The 17,071-nt window shown below is 44.8% G+C and overlaps 1 protein-coding gene across 1 annotated transcript in view; it reads left to right on the top strand.

The window, feature by feature from the left end:
* Nucleotides 1-17,071, top strand: part of C2CD2 (C2 calcium dependent domain containing 2) — a gene marked incomplete at its 5' end in the record, with an annotated part of 74,868 nt that continues 57,797 nt past the window's right edge. Inside the window, 2 exons of the mRNA XM_006156373.3 lie at nucleotides 1-507; nucleotides 13,359-13,457. Coding sequence (XP_006156435.2) covers nucleotides 1-507; nucleotides 13,359-13,457 — 606 coding nt within the window. The remainder of the gene's footprint in view (nucleotides 508-13,358; nucleotides 13,458-17,071) is intronic.

The raw sequence follows: 17,071 nt of genomic DNA on the forward strand, positions 1-17,071 counted from the left end.
GGGCCCGTGCCTGCCGTGCGCGGGTCGGGCACTTCCTCCCTGCCGCCCAGTCCGGCCTCCGGCCTCCTGACCACACGCCTCGCCAGGCTCTGGCCTCGCCGCGCCCCCTCCGCACGCCTCACAGCCCCATCGGCGCCTGCGGATGTGCTGAGCTCGCCGCTGCCGGCTTTGCGCCCTGGCCCGGGGGCCGTTCGAGGAAGTTGGGGCGAGGTGAGCCGGGTATGCGCCATCACCATGGTCCAACTGGACTCATGGCTCGGTGAGATCCAGTGGCTCGTCTTGGTGTCGCTCTTCGTCGCTGCCCTGGTCACCGTGGGCCTGTACCTGGCGCAGTGTGCGCTGGCTAGAGCGCGACCCGGGCCCCGGCGGCGGGCGGCGGAACCTGCCGAGGGGCGGCGCCCGGAGTCGGACGCGGTGCTCTCCTGGATCCTGACTCTGACCAGCTGGAGGAGCCAGTGGCAGCCTGCCTGGGTGACCGCCCTGAACGACGAGGCTGAGAGGAAAGGGGTGCGTTTCCGGGAGAGCGGTCGGTGGTCTGGGGGCGAGGGTGGACCGCCATCAGGGTCGGGTGGAGCTGACTAAAGGGAGCCCTCTCTGCAGCACAGAGCATCTTTGAAAGTTAGGAGAAAGACTCCAGGGAGTGGAGGACCCTTGGTTAGATTTTATTCACCAAACGTTAAGTGGTTCCAGGCCCTGCCTCCTCTCGGGGACAGACTAGCTGCGGGAGGGACTTGTCAGAAGGGCCCTGCCCCTAGGGGTAGATTCTGGTACCCAGTTGGGTGTTTACTACACCTGATGTATGAATAACCAACCTAAATATGCTTCCATCTCAGATAGAGCAGAAGTTCACCAAGCATGTATTTCCAAGAGGTTTGGATTTCTTGGTGTATAAAAATAATGGCCATTTGTTGAGTACCAGCTGCTTGCCAGACGTTGTATGTGGGCCTTTCAGTGTATAGATCATCTCTTACAATCCTTTTAATTTCTGGGACACAGGTGTTGTTACCATTTTACAGATGAGGAAACTGAGGCCTGGTGAGTTTAAATAATCTGCCCGGAGTCACACAGCCTGTGGGTGACAGAGGTGGGATGTGAACTCAGCAGCCTCTGGCCTCAAGAGCTCAGGTGCCTCACCATCCTGTCGTTGTTTCTTTCATCATTAATGACGTGATGACTTATTTTTACATTTAAGACATCTTGGTCTGATGACATGCTTCTGGCGTCTCTGTTATTAGGCGTTCCATAGGAGGGTTCCACCAGGGTACCTGGTGGGCTGGGGAGGTACTTCCCAGCTGGAGCTGCTGCTCCTTGCTTTCAGAAGTACCCATTCCTCACCTGCTCATGCAACTCAGTGAAGACATCGGTGGCATTCACTTTGGAAACAGCAAATGCTATGTGTCTGGACCCATCAACCTTCAAAATATTCCACAGTGGGTCTTGTGCCTGGTCTCTGTGCCATGGCCTTGGCATACATGGCCATGGGACAAAACAAAAAAGCTTTGGGCATAAATTAGCATAAAGCCAACAATTCTGAACGTTTGAAAAGAGTAACTGTACCTGTTGGATGAAGAGGTTTTAAGGTCAATTGATTGACTTCTCTCTTGGCATCCAGATGTGGTGCCCAGCTGTGCAGATTGGGACATCTACTCAGGGGGACCAGCTGGCTCTCATAGGAGCCCTCAAGTCCTTGTCCCCATACCTAGGAGCAAACAGATTTTTTGCTCTCAAAGCTGCTGCCCCTGACCCCAATTAACTCAGTGTCATAGCATGGCTTTTGGCACAGAGTCCACTTCCAGTGGGTAGTGCGAGCTGGTGTGTGTCTTGTTTCTAACCTCTGTAGGATGTGAGTGAATGATGGGTGAATGATCTGTAAGATCTCCCACTTCTGACACCAGGACCCCTGGCCAGTTGTGAAGCTCAGAAGCACTGACCCCACCTTCTGTAACCTTGCACTGATCCTGACTTAACTGCTTAATTTTCTGACATTTCTTGGTGGGCTTCAGAAAATAGGATCACCTTAGATACAAGACTTCCAGATTCTCATGTGCCTGGAGTGCGAGAGAGAGTGAGGAGGAAGTCCCTGCCCTGGCATTTGCCTTGAGTTGGTGAAATATGTCTGAGAACACTAAAGGAAATATTAGAAAGTTTCCATGCAAACCTTTTACCTGTATCACTTGGGTCTGTGTGTACCGGGCTTTGTGTTCAAGGAGTGGAGGGAGACCTTGCTCATTTGCATTTTTTTCTGTTCTCTCGCTCTGCTATTGGCCATATACTGCAGTCTTAGACATCAGTTTTTTCCAGAGCTCCTGCCTGGAAGCGGCAATAATGACCAAGTTCAAGTATCCCAGAGCCTTCCCTGGCATTTCTTCGTGAACATTGATTAGCTCAGTGGTATTCCTTGTGGATGTTGCTTTCCTTTCCCAGAATTGCTAAGCCCTGGTGCCTGGAAGTGTCACTTTATTTGAATGTAAATGGTAGGTTTTGCAGGCAGATAGGATCTGGGTAACCCAGCTGCCTCCTACTGCCTTGTCACATACATCCCAGTGTGCTAAGCCAGGCTGTGTGACAGTCATGACAGTGTGGATGAGCTGGTGTTCGCATTAGGGGTGCCCTGCCCCCTGTGGCCACCCCTGCAGGAGGTTCTGTCTGCCCTCCCCTACCTAGATTCCCTCTAATCCCCGATTAGGGCTGACACTCCCAGCCGCTCAGCTCTGAGAGCCACAGCTTAATGACCCTTCTCCTGCCCCTGCCTTGTCCTGATATCACTCTGTCCATCAAGAGAGGAAACTGATTCTTGGCCTGTCACTCAGGAAATGAGGGGACACTGGTAATAACAATCGTACAGAGCATCTTCCATGAAAGTAGAGACAGTAACTCTTGCCATCCTTTTTTACTCCAACTTTATATGTGTATTTTTTAATTGCCAGAGGGAGAGAGAGAGAGAGAGAGAGAGAGAGAGAGAGAGAGAAAGCATCTTCTGGGATTGGGATTTGAACCATGATTGACCACATGGGATCCACTCCCTTAACCACTAGGCTGCAAGGCGAACCCCAGCTTCATATTGGGTCATTAGGAAAGTCATGATGTATTTTCGCATAGAAAAACACATCATGATTTTCCAGATGACCTAATATTTTAAGATGGAAAGGAACCTAAGCTCTTCTAGCCAAGCTCCTTTCTTCTCCAGAAAGGGAGACTGAAGGATTTGTCAAGGTCAGCTTAGACCCTGGGCTGAGATCTGCATGGTCCTTCCCTGGCCTAGTCATATTCCACTATGGGAAGCAAGTTGGATTTTGATATCCAAGTGTCTCCTTTCAATGAGGTCCAGCAAGAAGAGCTAAAAGCAGCTAGTTGACTGTGTCGTCCTGGACCATGGGACTTGACTCAGTGTTATAGCATGGCTCTGGCACAGAGTCCACTTCCAGTAGGTGGTGTGAGCTGGTGCAGGTCTTATCCCTGTTCTCTGTAGGATGGGTGAATGATCTCTTGGACCTCAGATTTTCAGGGATCTGAGGATTGATCAATAACTTGTGGAGTCTCTTTTGCTCTCTGGTGACCAGTAACTAGAGCAGAGAGGATTCCCTGTATCAGAGGGGCCTCTAGATTCCATCCCTCACTCTGGATGTATTTTAAATTATACAGCACAGTAGGTTGGACCAACACAAGAGGAAATCGCTGCTCATCCTCCAGCTGTGGGTTGAGGCCAGGTGTGTAGGGAGCACAGGAGAATCACTCTGAGAGCTCTGAAAAAAACACACATGCTTATACTCCCATTGTGCCACTTAGACTAGTAGGAGTGGGTCAAAGCATACTGTATGTTCACAAGGTCCACAAGTGTTTCCTGGAAGCTGAGACTGACCAGTGAGAAGCCACTGGATACATACCTGTTCCTAAGCCAGCTACTCAATCAGTCCTCTTCACCTAACACCATTGTTTTAACTTCGTCTTCCAAATCTCCACTCTGTCTGGTGTTGCCAACTCCTAATTCCCATTGATCTGGTTATACCTTGATCACAGAGAACAGAAGCTCCCAGCATGGACTCAGTGACTGGACAAGATACTTGGGACCGAGAATTAATATTCTGTTAGCCAAAGGTATCAGCTGAAATTTTCCTTTCTCTTCTCCTGTATTTAATTGAACATTTACCAAAACAGTTTGTGATACTAGTCAGCAATACTCTTGGAGGCTCTGGAATGCAGGGGATGCTTGTGGCCAGGTGGCCCCCTGCTGCCCATCCAGCATGTTCTCTCAAACCTGCTGCCATATGGGCTGCATGTGGGCAGTGCTGGGCCCAGTGTGAAGGTCCTTTCTCCCTGGGCTCTTCTGGTGGTAGCCACACAAGCTGTCCCAGGACCCTGGAGTAGGAGGCCCCCAAAGCTGTTTGTTTCTTTAGTCTTTTGGCCCAGTATTTCTGCGGAATGTTGTAAATGCAAATGACCACGATTATTGGACGATCGGTCTTTGTAAAACAAACAAACAAAAATGCTATGTGTACTGAGAACATGTTATTAATAGCTCTGACTTGTATGTGAGCTTCTGCAGTTGCAAAAGCAAACAAAGTGGCCACAGGCTTCAGAGCCTTTGTTTTATAATGACCTCCCAATTGTACCTCAGCCACTGGGTAGGAGCCCGTTGTCACCTGGGTATGGCGCCCTGGGTCTGCCCTCCCTCTGTCAGGGGAAGTAAACAAGCCTCTGAGTCCCCCACTGTGACCCCCAACTGGTCTTCCTGTTGCTCAAACATTCAGGGCTCTGTCCTGCAGGGAGCCTTTCCACAGACCATTCCTTTTGTCCAGAACACTTAGCAACACTTTCTCCTTACTTAACTTCTCTAAATCTTTAGTGTTACAGTTCAGACACCTCACAGTGTTTTTAACTGCTCCTGTTCTGCAAGGATGCTGCCCCACCTGGCAGCCTGTGCTCCTCTCAAAGTTGGCACCTGGTGGTCACTTGGGCCCTTGTCAGCTCCCAGCAATGTGCACTGGGTCAGATCCTGAACCTGGACAGGCAGAGCTGGACTAGGTGCCCAGCACAAAGCTGAGGAGGAGCAGGCCAGGTTATCTTGGGGTGATGATGGACCCCATGGAAGGGAAGAATCAGAGCCCATGCTCATCACTCTGTCTGGACACAGGCCTTCCAGCTTGGGAGTCCGCCAAGCCTGGGCAAAACAAGCTGTTTAATGTGCTTTGTTTTCCATTCCTAAAGAATTGACACTGAAGGAGGCTCATAGATGACTTTGCAAATCGTCAGTGCCAGCCCAGGACCAGGCGCCAGTTCAGGTTGTTCTCTACACTCACTTTTCTCCCAACAACAGGCAGTCAGGAAGAGTGGGTGTAGTGTGCATGTCAACTAGAATCCAGCCAAAGCCAACTTCCATTCCCTTTGGTCTACTGGTAGGTGGCCGGGCAGGGTAGGGACTTCTTTAGCCACTCAGAAGAGCTGAGTGAGGCAGTGTAGAGGGAATAACTCTGGGGTCAAGCCAGAAAACAAAATCCACTTCCATGGAGCAGGGTGAGATCTATGTGAGTCGTTTAGGAAGGGCCGGGCATATAATGAGTCAGTAAATGTGGGCTGCTCACATGTAAAGTCTCTCCATAATTTTTTTTTTTTGAGAGGTTTTTGCTATAGGGTGCCTGTGCTCATCAGAAAGACAGACAGAAAGTGAGAAATTACCCACCAGGGAGATGGCCACGCCACAATCCCTTCTCCTCCATTCTCTTTTCGGGATCTTGGGCACACACACACACATGCCCGGCATGAGTTTAAGCCACTGGGCTCGGGACTTGAACTGTGATAGACGACATGGGAGTCCAGCGACATAACTATTATGCCAACTGCTGGTCCCCTCTCCGTAACTTTTTATGTTCAAATGCTTTTAGATTTATAGAAAAGTTGAAAAAAGAATCCAGAGAGCTTCCATATATTCTTCACCCAGCCTTATATAACCACAGCTCAGGGATCTGAACTCAGAAATTAACATTGGCACTGGGACCAGCAGTTAGTATAATGGCTATGTCGCTGGACTCCCACGTAGTCAACCGTGGTTCGCGTCCTGGACCCGGTGGCTTAAAACTCACGCTGGGCGCGTGTGCGTGCGTGCCCAAGATCCTGAGAGGAGAATGGAAGAGACGGGATTGCAGTGTGGCCATCCCCCCTGGGGGGTGATTTCTCGCTTTCTGTCTCTCTGTCTCTCTCTGTCTGGCGAGCACACGCGCCCTATAGCAAAAACTTCTCCAAAAAAAAAAAAAAAAGAAAAGAAATTAACATTGGTACAATATTACTGTAATTCATGACACAATAGAATTAACAATGTGATAGTACAAGACATTAACAGTGTCACAACACCTTTAATAAACCAAACTGATGACCTTCTTTGAATTTCCCATTTTCCATCCTTTTACTGTTTTAGGGTCCCATTCAGGGTTCCACGTGGTGTCCTTCGTCTTCTACACTCTGTTATAGTTTCGTGATCTTTGCTTGCTTTTCATGACTTTGATAACTCTGAAAAATATTAATCATCATTTTGCAGAGTATGTCTCAATATGTCTCATGTTTTCACATGATCAGACTGAGAAACAGTGAGTCCCTTTTAGTGTACTGTATCATGGGGACTCTTGATGTCAGTGTAACTCATCACTGAGATGTCTTAGTCCCTTGTTTCTTGTATCTTTATTTTTTTTTCAAGTTTATTTATTTATTTCTTACATGAGGAAAGAGAGAGAGAGAGAGAGAGAAAGGGGTGAAAAATAAGCACCCTCCTCCACCCTTGATACTGTGATTCAATTCCAGCCTCAGCCAGTCCCAGATTATGGACCAGTGTGCTCAGGGAGGTCTCTGGATACGACCAGGATTCCTACGAGGGGGTCAGTCTGGCAGAGCACCGTGTTTTACCACTGGGCCACGATATGGCCACTCTTCTCCTGTATCTTATGTCTCCTTTTTATCTTTTCCCTGTGGTTAACAGATATCTTGAGAGATGCTTTGAACCATACAGATCCCGTTGGTCCTCAAACTATTCCTCACTGTTTCCAGCATCAATCAGTGTATCTTATGTGAAACATTGTCTGTGGAGCTTGCTTAATGGTGATTTTGTTTCCTTCTATCCTTCTACATTTATTCATTGAAACTCTACTGCAAGAAAGAAGGCTACTTCTCCTTTCTCTATGTATTTAACTGATTATTCTAATTATTTACACCAGCCTGGAGTTCTCTTTTTTTCTCCATGGGTTATAATTTAATACTATTGCTATTAATTTTGCTGCTTAAAATTTTCTCATTTGGGCCAGTAGGAGCTCCTTTTTTCAATATCCTCTTGTGTTCTCAGAGCCCTGATTCTTTTCATTAGAGAAATGTTCAGAAATTAAGATGTAGGCATTGAGTGTGATTATTACTCTTTGGATCTCATTGTTTCTAGGTGCTTCCAGCAGACAGAGCTAGGAAACAGCATGTGCATATAAACATACATGCACAACCGTGTCTTTCTAACTATGTAGTTCTTCAGAACTGTGAATGAATACTGAGACCCGAGATTCCAGTTCAACAGCACAGAGTTCATTGTAGTCTTCCCCTTGCCTTGATTTTTAACTTTCTTCTCTACAAGTAAGACATCTGGTACCTATTGTCAATAATACATTTACATATTTGTTCAGTTCTAGTATACACATAACGTAACTTCCGAATTGCTAACCCTACCCTCATGAGAAACACATACTTGATTTTAACATTTATGGGCAGTCAAGATCTTATCTTCCAAAGTTTCTTAGGTTATATATACTTTCCCTATCCCATTCTGGGTGGGCAAGTTATTTATTTGTAATACAGTTAGGTTAATCTGTTAGTGTTAACTTTTCCCACATTCTGATATTTAAGAAATCATCTTCACCCAGAATTTAGGGAGCCATCCTTGTCACACATTAAGTTTCTGCTTATATATCTAGGTCAGTTCTGGCCTTTCTGTTCTAGATTCCAGGTCCATTTGCTTGTTCATTCACCAGAACCATACGATTTAATTATGGATGCTCTATAGTGTCGTTTAATGTCTGCTGGGGTTAGTTATCCTCATAGTTTTCCTTTTCCGATTGCCAGTTTTCCTGGCAATTCTTGCAGTTTTATTTTCCCACGTGGATGCAGACTCATGAGATGGGGGCTGTGTTGCAGGTGCAGAGTGGTACTAGTGTAGAGATGATGCATTTGCAGTCATGTGCTGCAGGCACGTTCTGCTCCTGAAACTCAAGGATTGGGCAGGTTGGAGGGAAAAAGGCAAGCTCTCTGTCCTTATTTTAATTTAATAATTTATTTTCCTGTGAAACCACCCCTTGGCATTACCTTTTCCAGCAGACTTTGTAAAGGCTTTAATCCAGCATATACCACAGGTAAGAGGGTAGATTACTACACCTCTGGCTGCAAAGCAGCAGAAGTCTGCATCCTGGCTTGTTTAAGGCAATGTCATATGGTTGATGGGTTACAGAGATACATTGTTTTACTACTGGCTGAATAGAAACAGCTAGGACATCCCTGCTGTTGGTTCCTTACTTGGTACCAGGCTTGGTGCTGGCTGCTGTTCTTTCAGCCATTTGGGTTCTCACAGAGCAGTGTTATCACCAAGCTCAGGGCATGGTTCTGACCAGCAGGTCCCGCCAAAGCAAGCTGCAGTCATAGCGAATGCCAGAAGAGATCCCTGAAACCATGATTTCATCTTCTTGAGAAGTACACTTCATTCTCCCCTGGCAACTATTTGGAGATGAGGTAGATATGATTAGAACAGGGTGAGGTGAAAAGTATAAAAATTAAAATGTTCTGCACCCTTTAGTTTTCCTCCCAATCATTGAAAATTCTTAAGAAGTAGTTTCATGATAACTTCACTGCTTGCTCTTTTTACCATTTTTAACCCCTCAGGCTTAGTCGTGGCACAGAAGTGGAACTAGCTAACCACTGTGGAGTCTCTCAAATAGTTGAGTCATGCAAAGAAGGCGTGGGGCTGTATTATTATTAGTTTTTGAACCATACTATCAGAAATTACTTAAATATGATGTGCTCCCACAGTATCTTGGGGAAAAGAGTTGAAGAAGTTCAGTCTAGGGTCATATTGTTGTTCATCTTCTCAAGAGAGCTTTTTAAAAGGACAAGATCTGATTGGCCATCCAAGTCCTGATTTGTTTGTTAATGAGGCCTGTGGTCATATTAATTTAATTACCTGTCTCTTACCTGGAGTTTTTAGTTGGAAAAATCAAAACAGGAATGAGCTGATTTAAGCCACCAAAGAGTCTACTGGAAAGATGTTGGGGAGCTGAACAGAGTTGGACTGTGAGGTGGGGGTACAAGAGCCAGGCAGCTCTGGAGGGCTATGAAGCAGAGACAGAGGTGCCTGCTCTGGGGGCATAGCTGGCTCACTCCAGCTGAAGAACCCTGTCTGCCCTCTCAGATTGCAGAGAGGCCAACTCAAGGAGTTTCTATCTACCTACTGCTCAGGTAGCCAGAGCAGAGATGAGACGGGATTGCAGTGTGGCCATCCCCCCTGGGGGGTGATTTCTCGCTTTCTGTCTCTCTGTCTCTCTCTGTCTGGCGAGCACACGCGCCCTATAGCAAAAACTTCTCCAAAAAAAAAAAAAAAGAAAAGAAATTAACATTGGTACAATATTACTGTAATTCATGACACAATAGAATTAACAATGTGATAGTACAAGACATTAACAGTGTCACAACACCTTTAATAAACCAAACTGATGACCTTCTTTGAATTTCCCATTTTCCATCCTTTTACTGTTTTAGGGTCCCATTCAGGGTTCCACGTGGTGTCCTTCGTCTTCTACACTCTGTTATAGTTTCGTGATCTTTGCTTGCTTTTCATGACTTTGATAACTCTGAAAAATATTAATCATCATTTTGCAGAGTATGTCTCAATATGTCTCATGTTTTCACATGATCAGACTGAGAAACAGTGAGTCCCTTTTAGTGTACTGTATCATGGGGACTCTTGATGTCAGTGTAACTCATCACTGAGATGTCTTAGTCCCTTGTTTCTTGTATCTTTATTTTTTTTTCAAGTTTATTTATTTATTTCTTACATGAGGAAAGAGAGAGAGAGAGAGAGAGAAAGGGGTGAAAAATAAGCACCCTCCTCCACCCTTGATACTGTGATTCAATTCCAGCCTCAGCCAGTCCCAGATTATGGACCAGTGTGCTCAGGGAGGTCTCTGGATACGACCAGGATTCCTACGAGGGGGTCAGTCTGGCAGAGCACCGTGTTTTACCACTGGGCCACGATATGGCCACTCTTCTCCTGTATCTTATGTCTCCTTTTATATCTTTTCCCTGTGGTTAACAGATATCTTGAGAGATGCTTTGAACCATACAGATCCCGTTGGTCCTCAAACTATTCCTCACTGTTTCCAGCATCAATCAGTGTATCTTATGTGAAACATTGTCTGTGGAGCTTGCTTAATGGTGATTTTGTTTCCTTCTATCCTTCTACATTTATTCATTGAAACTCTACTGCAAGAAAGAAGGCTACTTCTCCTTTCTCTATGTATTTAACTGATTATTCTAATTATTTACACCAGCCTGGAGTTCTCTTTTTTTCTCCATGGGTTATAATTTAATACTATTGCTATTAATTTTGCTGCTTAAAATTTTCTCATTTGGGCCAGTAGGAGCTCCTTTTTTCAATATCCTCTTGTGTTCTCAGAGCCCTGATTCTTTTCATTAGAGAAATGTTCAGAAATTAAGATGTAGGCATTGAGTGTGATTATTACTCTTTGGATCTCATTGTTTCTAGGTGCTTCCAGCAGACAGAGCTAGGAAACAGCATGTGCATATAAACATACATGCACAACCGTGTCTTTCTAACTATGTAGTTCTTCAGAACTGTGAATGAATACTGAGACCCGAGATTCCAGTTCAACAGCACAGAGTTCATTGTAGTCTTCCCCTTGCCTTGATTTTTAACTTTCTTCTCTACAAGTAAGACATCTGGTACCTATTGTCAATAATACATTTACATATTTGTTCAGTTCTAGTATACACATAACGTAACTTCCGAATTGCTAACCCTACCCTCATGAGAAACACATACTTGATTTTAACATTTATGGGCAGTCAAGATCTTATCTTCCAAAGTTTCTTAGGTTATATATACTTTCCCTATCCCATTCTGGGTGGGCAAGTTATTTATTTGTAATACAGTTAGGTTAATCTGTTAGTGTTAACTTTTCCCACATTCTGATATTTAAGAAATCATCTTCACCCAGAATTTAGGGAGCCATCCTTGTCACACATTAAGTTTCTGCTTATATATCTAGGTCAGTTCTGGCCTTTCTGTTCTAGATTCCAGGTCCATTTGCTTGTTCATTCACCAGAACCATACGATTTAATTATGGATGCTCTATAGTGTCGTTTAATGTCTGCTGGGGTTAGTTATCCTCATAGTTTTCCTTTTCCGATTGCCAGTTTTCCTGGCAATTCTTGCAGTTTTATTTTCCCACGTGGATGCAGACTCATGAGATGGGGGCTGTGTTGCAGGTGCAGAGTGGTACTAGTGTAGAGATGATGCATTTGCAGTCATGTGCTGCAGGCACGTTCTGCTCCTGAAACTCAAGGATTGGGCAGGTTGGAGGGAAAAAGGCAAGCTCTCTGTCCTTATTTTAATTTAATAATTTATTTTCCTGTGAAACCACCCCTTGGCATTACCTTTTCCAGCAGACTTTGTAAAGGCTTTAATCCAGCATATACCACAGGTAAGAGGGTAGATTACTACACCTCTGGCTGCAAAGCAGCAGAAGTCTGCATCCTGGCTTGTTTAAGGCAATGTCATATGGTTGATGGGTTACAGAGATACATTGTTTTACTACTGGCTGAATAGAAACAGCTAGGACATCCCTGCTGTTGGTTCCTTACTTGGTACCAGGCTTGGTGCTGGCTGCTGTTCTTTCAGCCATTTGGGTTCTCACAGAGCAGTGTTATCACCAAGCTCAGGGCATGGTTCTGACCAGCAGGTCCCGCCAAAGCAAGCTGCAGTCATAGCGAATGCCAGAAGAGATCCCTGAAACCATGATTTCATCTTCTTGAGAAGTACACTTCATTCTCCCCTGGCAACTATTTGGAGATGAGGTAGATATGATTAGAACAGGGTGAGGTGAAAAGTATAAAAATTAAAATGTTCTGCACCCTTTAGTTTTCCTCCCAATCATTGAAAATTCTTAAGAAGTAGTTTCATGATAACTTCACTGCTTGCTCTTTTTACCATTTTTAACCCCTCAGGCTTAGTCGTGGCACAGAAGTGGAACTAGCTAACCACTGTGGAGTCTCTCAAATAGTTGAGTCATGCAAAGAAGGCGTGGGGCTGTATTATTATTAGTTTTTGAACCATACTATCAGAAATTACTTAAATATGATGTGCTCCCACAGTATCTTGGGGAAAAGAGTTGAAGAAGTTCAGTCTAGGGTCATATTGTTGTTCGTCTTCTCAAGAGAGCTTTTTAAAAGGACAAGATCTGATTGGCCATCCAAGTCCTGATTTGTTTGTTAATGAGGCCTGTGGTCATATTAATTTAATTACCTGTCTCTTACCTGGAGTTTTTAGTTGGAAAAATCAAAACAGGAATGAGCTGATTTAAGCCACCAAAGAGTCTACTGGAAAGATGTTGGGGAGCTGAACAGAGTTGGACTGTGAGGTGGGGGTACAAGAGCCAGGCAGCTCTGGAGGGCTATGAAGCAGAGACAGAGGTGCCTGCTCTGGGGGCATAGCTGGCTCACTCCAGCTGAAGAACCCTGTCTGCCCTCTCAGATTGCAGAGAGGCCAACTCAAGGAGTTTCTATCTACCTACTGCTCAGGTAGCCAGAGCAGAGATGGGGGGCACCTTAGGTAACAGCAGCCATGTGGAACAGGAGGCATACTTCTCTTAAACCAGAATAGAGGACGTTCACTAGAAGAGGGAGTATGTGCCTTTTAGCCTGATGTGCTGGGTCAGATCCTCTGCAGACACACCGATGCCCATGAGCATCCCTGCCCCATGGAGGCTGTGGTTCCCTCCTTCGCTACAAACATGAGGATTCAAAGCACCCTTTCGTATCTTTCTTGCACCCTCTTTGGTTTGTGTCTGTGTTTCTGTCCTTTCCCATCCTTCTCCTGTATCTGAATCCTGCCCACTGGGCACAACCCTTCGTCAGCTGGGTCTCCCAGATGTGTAACCCTACTGCTGTTGAACTATTGCCTCTCTCTAGAAGCACAGATTTAACTACAAGATGTCTTATGGTATTTTCCCTCAATTTTTAGAGCTTCATAACAAATATATAATTTCTTTTGAAAAAGCAGGCACCCTTCTGTGCATGCGACACCTCATGCTGAGTTTCTGTTGTTTCAGGGTCCGCTGCTCCTCTCCTTTGAGGAAGATCCACTGCAGCAGCCCCTGGAGCTGGCGGTTCAAGAAGTCTCCAGCGTGGTCAGGTCGGCTCAGGAGAAGGTGAGGCTGGGCATGGCCTTTCTAGGTAGGCAGAGGGTGAATTTAAATCTGCAAATGGAGGGGCATTTAGTTTATCTTATAATTATAGAAAATGCAGAACCATTATGCCAATAAAGGGGAAAGGGAGTCCTGGCCCACGAATTAATGAATGGATAAGTAAACTGTGCTGTGCCCATGTCATGGCATCTTATTCAGCCCTCAAAGCTATGAACTTCTGACACATGCTACGCCATGGATGAATCATATGCTGTATGATCCCTTTTGTAAGAAATATCTAGAATAGATAAGTCAATAGAGACAGAGAGCAGATTAGTGCTGCCAGGGGCTAGGGCTAGACAGTCCTTGTTGGGAAATGGAGGGTGATGCTAATGGGTGCAGGATTTCTTGTGGGAGTGGTGGAATGTCCTAATAGTGATGTAGTGGTGGCTGTACAATGCTGTGACTGCGTTAAAAACCATCGAGTTGTACAGTAAATGGGTGAATTTTAGGGTATATAAGTTACATTTTCTTTGCCTTTTTTTTTGCTAAGGAGTGCTTGCATTCTCTAGAGAGAGATAGAAAAGAGAGAAAGTGGCAACGCATCTCTCAGAAGAAGGGGGCCAGAGTGAGATGGCCCTGCTGCAATCCCTTCTCCTCCATTCTTCTCTTGGGATTTGGACATACATGCACACACACACACACACACAGCATGTTTTTCAAGCCACTGGGTTCAGAACTAGAACCACTCAGTTATGTGGGACCCAGCCACCTATCCATCATGCCATTGGCTGGCTCTATACATTATATTTCAATAAAACTAATGTATACATGTAAATTATGCAACATGATATATATATTTGAGATATCTAGATGTTATATAGAATTCATTTTCCTGTTTGCTGACAGGTTATAGGCCAAACTTATTAGGCCAGTCAGGTACTATAAATCACAAAAAAATCTTCTATAACAAGTCCTAAGAAACTTCCTTTTATATAGAAGCCCTGCCATTGTATTTATTATATTATTAGTAGTAGTTGCTTGTTTTTTTATTTTAAGAATTCTTGCCATAGGTTATATGTGCTAACCAGGAAGAGATACAGAGAGACACAGAGAGGGAAAGTGGGATATCTCTCCTCCCTCCTTCCCGAGAAAGATGGCCCTACTGCAGTCTCTTCTCTTTCTTTCTCCTCTTGAGACTTTGGGCATGCATGCACATGCACCTGGCATGTTTTTCAAGCTGCCCGGTTGTGTATCCAAACTGTAGTCAGTCATGTGGGAGTCTAGCACCTTAACTACCACACCATCTGCTGGACCCCAATTGTTTACATTTTTTATCCTTGGGCTCTGAATTTATTTTTCCCATTATTAGAAATGGGTTATTGGGACCAGAAAGTGGTGTGGAGGTTGAGGTGCTGGACTCCCACATGGTTGACCATGGTTTGAGCCCTGGATCTAGTGACTTGCCTTTTTACTTTTTTTTTTCTCTCTCTCTCTGGTCCAAATTTAAAATAATAATAATAATAATAATAAATAAAATAAAGTAAGTAATTCTTTAAGAAAAAAGAAAAGAAAGAAAGAAAGAAATGGGTCATTGGATCAGCCAGTGATATAGTCGAAGAGGCAGCTAGATCCCACATGGCCAGCTGTGCCATTCAAGTTTCAGACCTGGTGACTTGAAAAGCATGCCAGGTGTGTGTGTGTGTGTGTGTGTGTCTAAAAATCCTGAGGAGAATGGAGGAGAAAGAACTGAAGTGTGGTGTGGCCATTCCCAATAAGGGGGGTGCTTTTCTCTCTCTTTCTCTCTCCTTCTGGTAAATGAATAAGTCCTATAGCAAATTTAAAAAAAAATTACTCAAGTACAAAAAATAAAGATTTGCCAGTTATATTCAGCATAACTATCATATCTTAGACCTGCTCCAAATGGAAAAACAAAATAGCCTTATCTGCTCAGGTACCAGATTTGTAGCTTATGGTCTGAAGTTGGAATTGGACATGAGGGTGTGGTCTCACTTCAGAAGGGGAAAAGGGAATCAATGCATTTTTAAAATAACTCTCATATGTATGTTTTCTGTTTCTGTGCATGGAGAGAATATATGTTTTAAAAGGTCATGTCCTGTCCTCTCTTCCTCCTCTTCCCACCCCCCAGGGAAGAGAAGGCTGTTCTGTCATAGCTCTCAGCCTCGTGTTATACTCTGTGGGTGCGTACTTTAGAGACGCTGTATGCACGATGTCTGTGATCTATCTGCGCTTCGTTACCGACTTAAACACAAGTGTGCTGTTTCACACAGTGAGGAAGGAACACCTGTGTGACCCCAGGTTCAAGAGGAGCAGACTGCCAGCCCTCAGACCCCATCTCTTGGGTGTCCTTGTCACAGCCAGAGTATTGTTTATGCATTTGACATCTTCATCATTTTTACGCATGATTTTACAACCAGTTTTCTTTCTATAGAAAATGGTAATTTTGAGACACATCCAGGTTGATGTATATGGTTCTAGTTCACTGGCTTTAGCTGCAGTTCAGGATTCTAGGTAAACCTGAGATTATCCATTTTTTAAAATTTATTTTCTTTAATTTTATTTATCATCATTATTTTTATTTTAATTTGACCAGAGAGAAACACAGAGAAAGAGAAAGTGAGAAAGCAAGTCATCAGGTCAAGGACTTGAACCACACTCAGCCATGAAGGAGTCCAGCTCACTTAACCACCACGCCACCTGTTCGCCCCTATTTATCCATTTTATATTACCGTACAGTTAAATCCTCTTTTCTTTTTCCCAAGAACAAACAATGCTGCAGTGAGTAATGAGATGTCCTGCTCCTGACCCCTCAGGCCCAAGGGGTGGTATGAACTTGCTGGGCTTTGGCTACACGTATGTGTTATTATGAAGTGCATACCTGGACAGTGACTCCTTGGACTCCTCAGAGTGATAAGTGTCTTTTTGTATGCTAGTGAGCTGACCAGTGGCTGACCAGGTGGCTTCAGGGTGGGGTTGGTCACTCATGGCAAAGACCAAAGCAGGTTTGGCAAGCTGGGACTTTCAGACTGACCCCCAACCTAGAGAGGGGAAGGATCTGAGGGTTAAATGAGCCACTCCCCCAGTGGCCAATGATGTAATCAATCCCATCTGCATAATGAGACCTCTGTAAAAGCCCAAGAGGACAGAGTTCAGATGAGCTTGTGGATAGCCCTTGCCACATATATCTCTTTATCTGCATCCTTTATAACAAAACGCCAGGTGTAAATAGAGTGTTGCCCTGGGAACCAGCAGTTAGCGTAATGGTGATGTCGCTGGACTCCCACGTAGTCTACCACGGTTTGCGTCCCGGACCCGGTGGCTTAAAACTCACGCCGGGCATGTGTGCGTGCGTGCCCAAGATCCCGAGAGGAGAACGGAGGAGAAGGGATTGCAGCGTGACCATCCCCCCTGGGGGGGTGATTTCTCGCTTTCTGTCTCTATGTCTCTGTCTGTCTGACGAGCGCACGCGCCCTATAACGAAAACATCTCCAAAAAAAAAAAAAAGAGTGTTGCCCTGACTTATGTGAGCCAATCTAACAATTTTTTTCCTATAAAGTTAGTTTTCTTTCTTTCTTTCTTTCTTTTTTTTTACCTTTATTTATTTTGTTGACCAGAGA

This window comes from Tupaia chinensis, unplaced genomic scaffold, assembly GCF_000334495.1.
Source record: "Tupaia chinensis unplaced genomic scaffold, TupChi_1.0 Scaffold000492_1, whole genome shotgun sequence".
In the NCBI taxonomy this organism is placed as follows: Eukaryota; Metazoa; Chordata; class Mammalia; order Scandentia; family Tupaiidae; genus Tupaia; species Tupaia belangeri.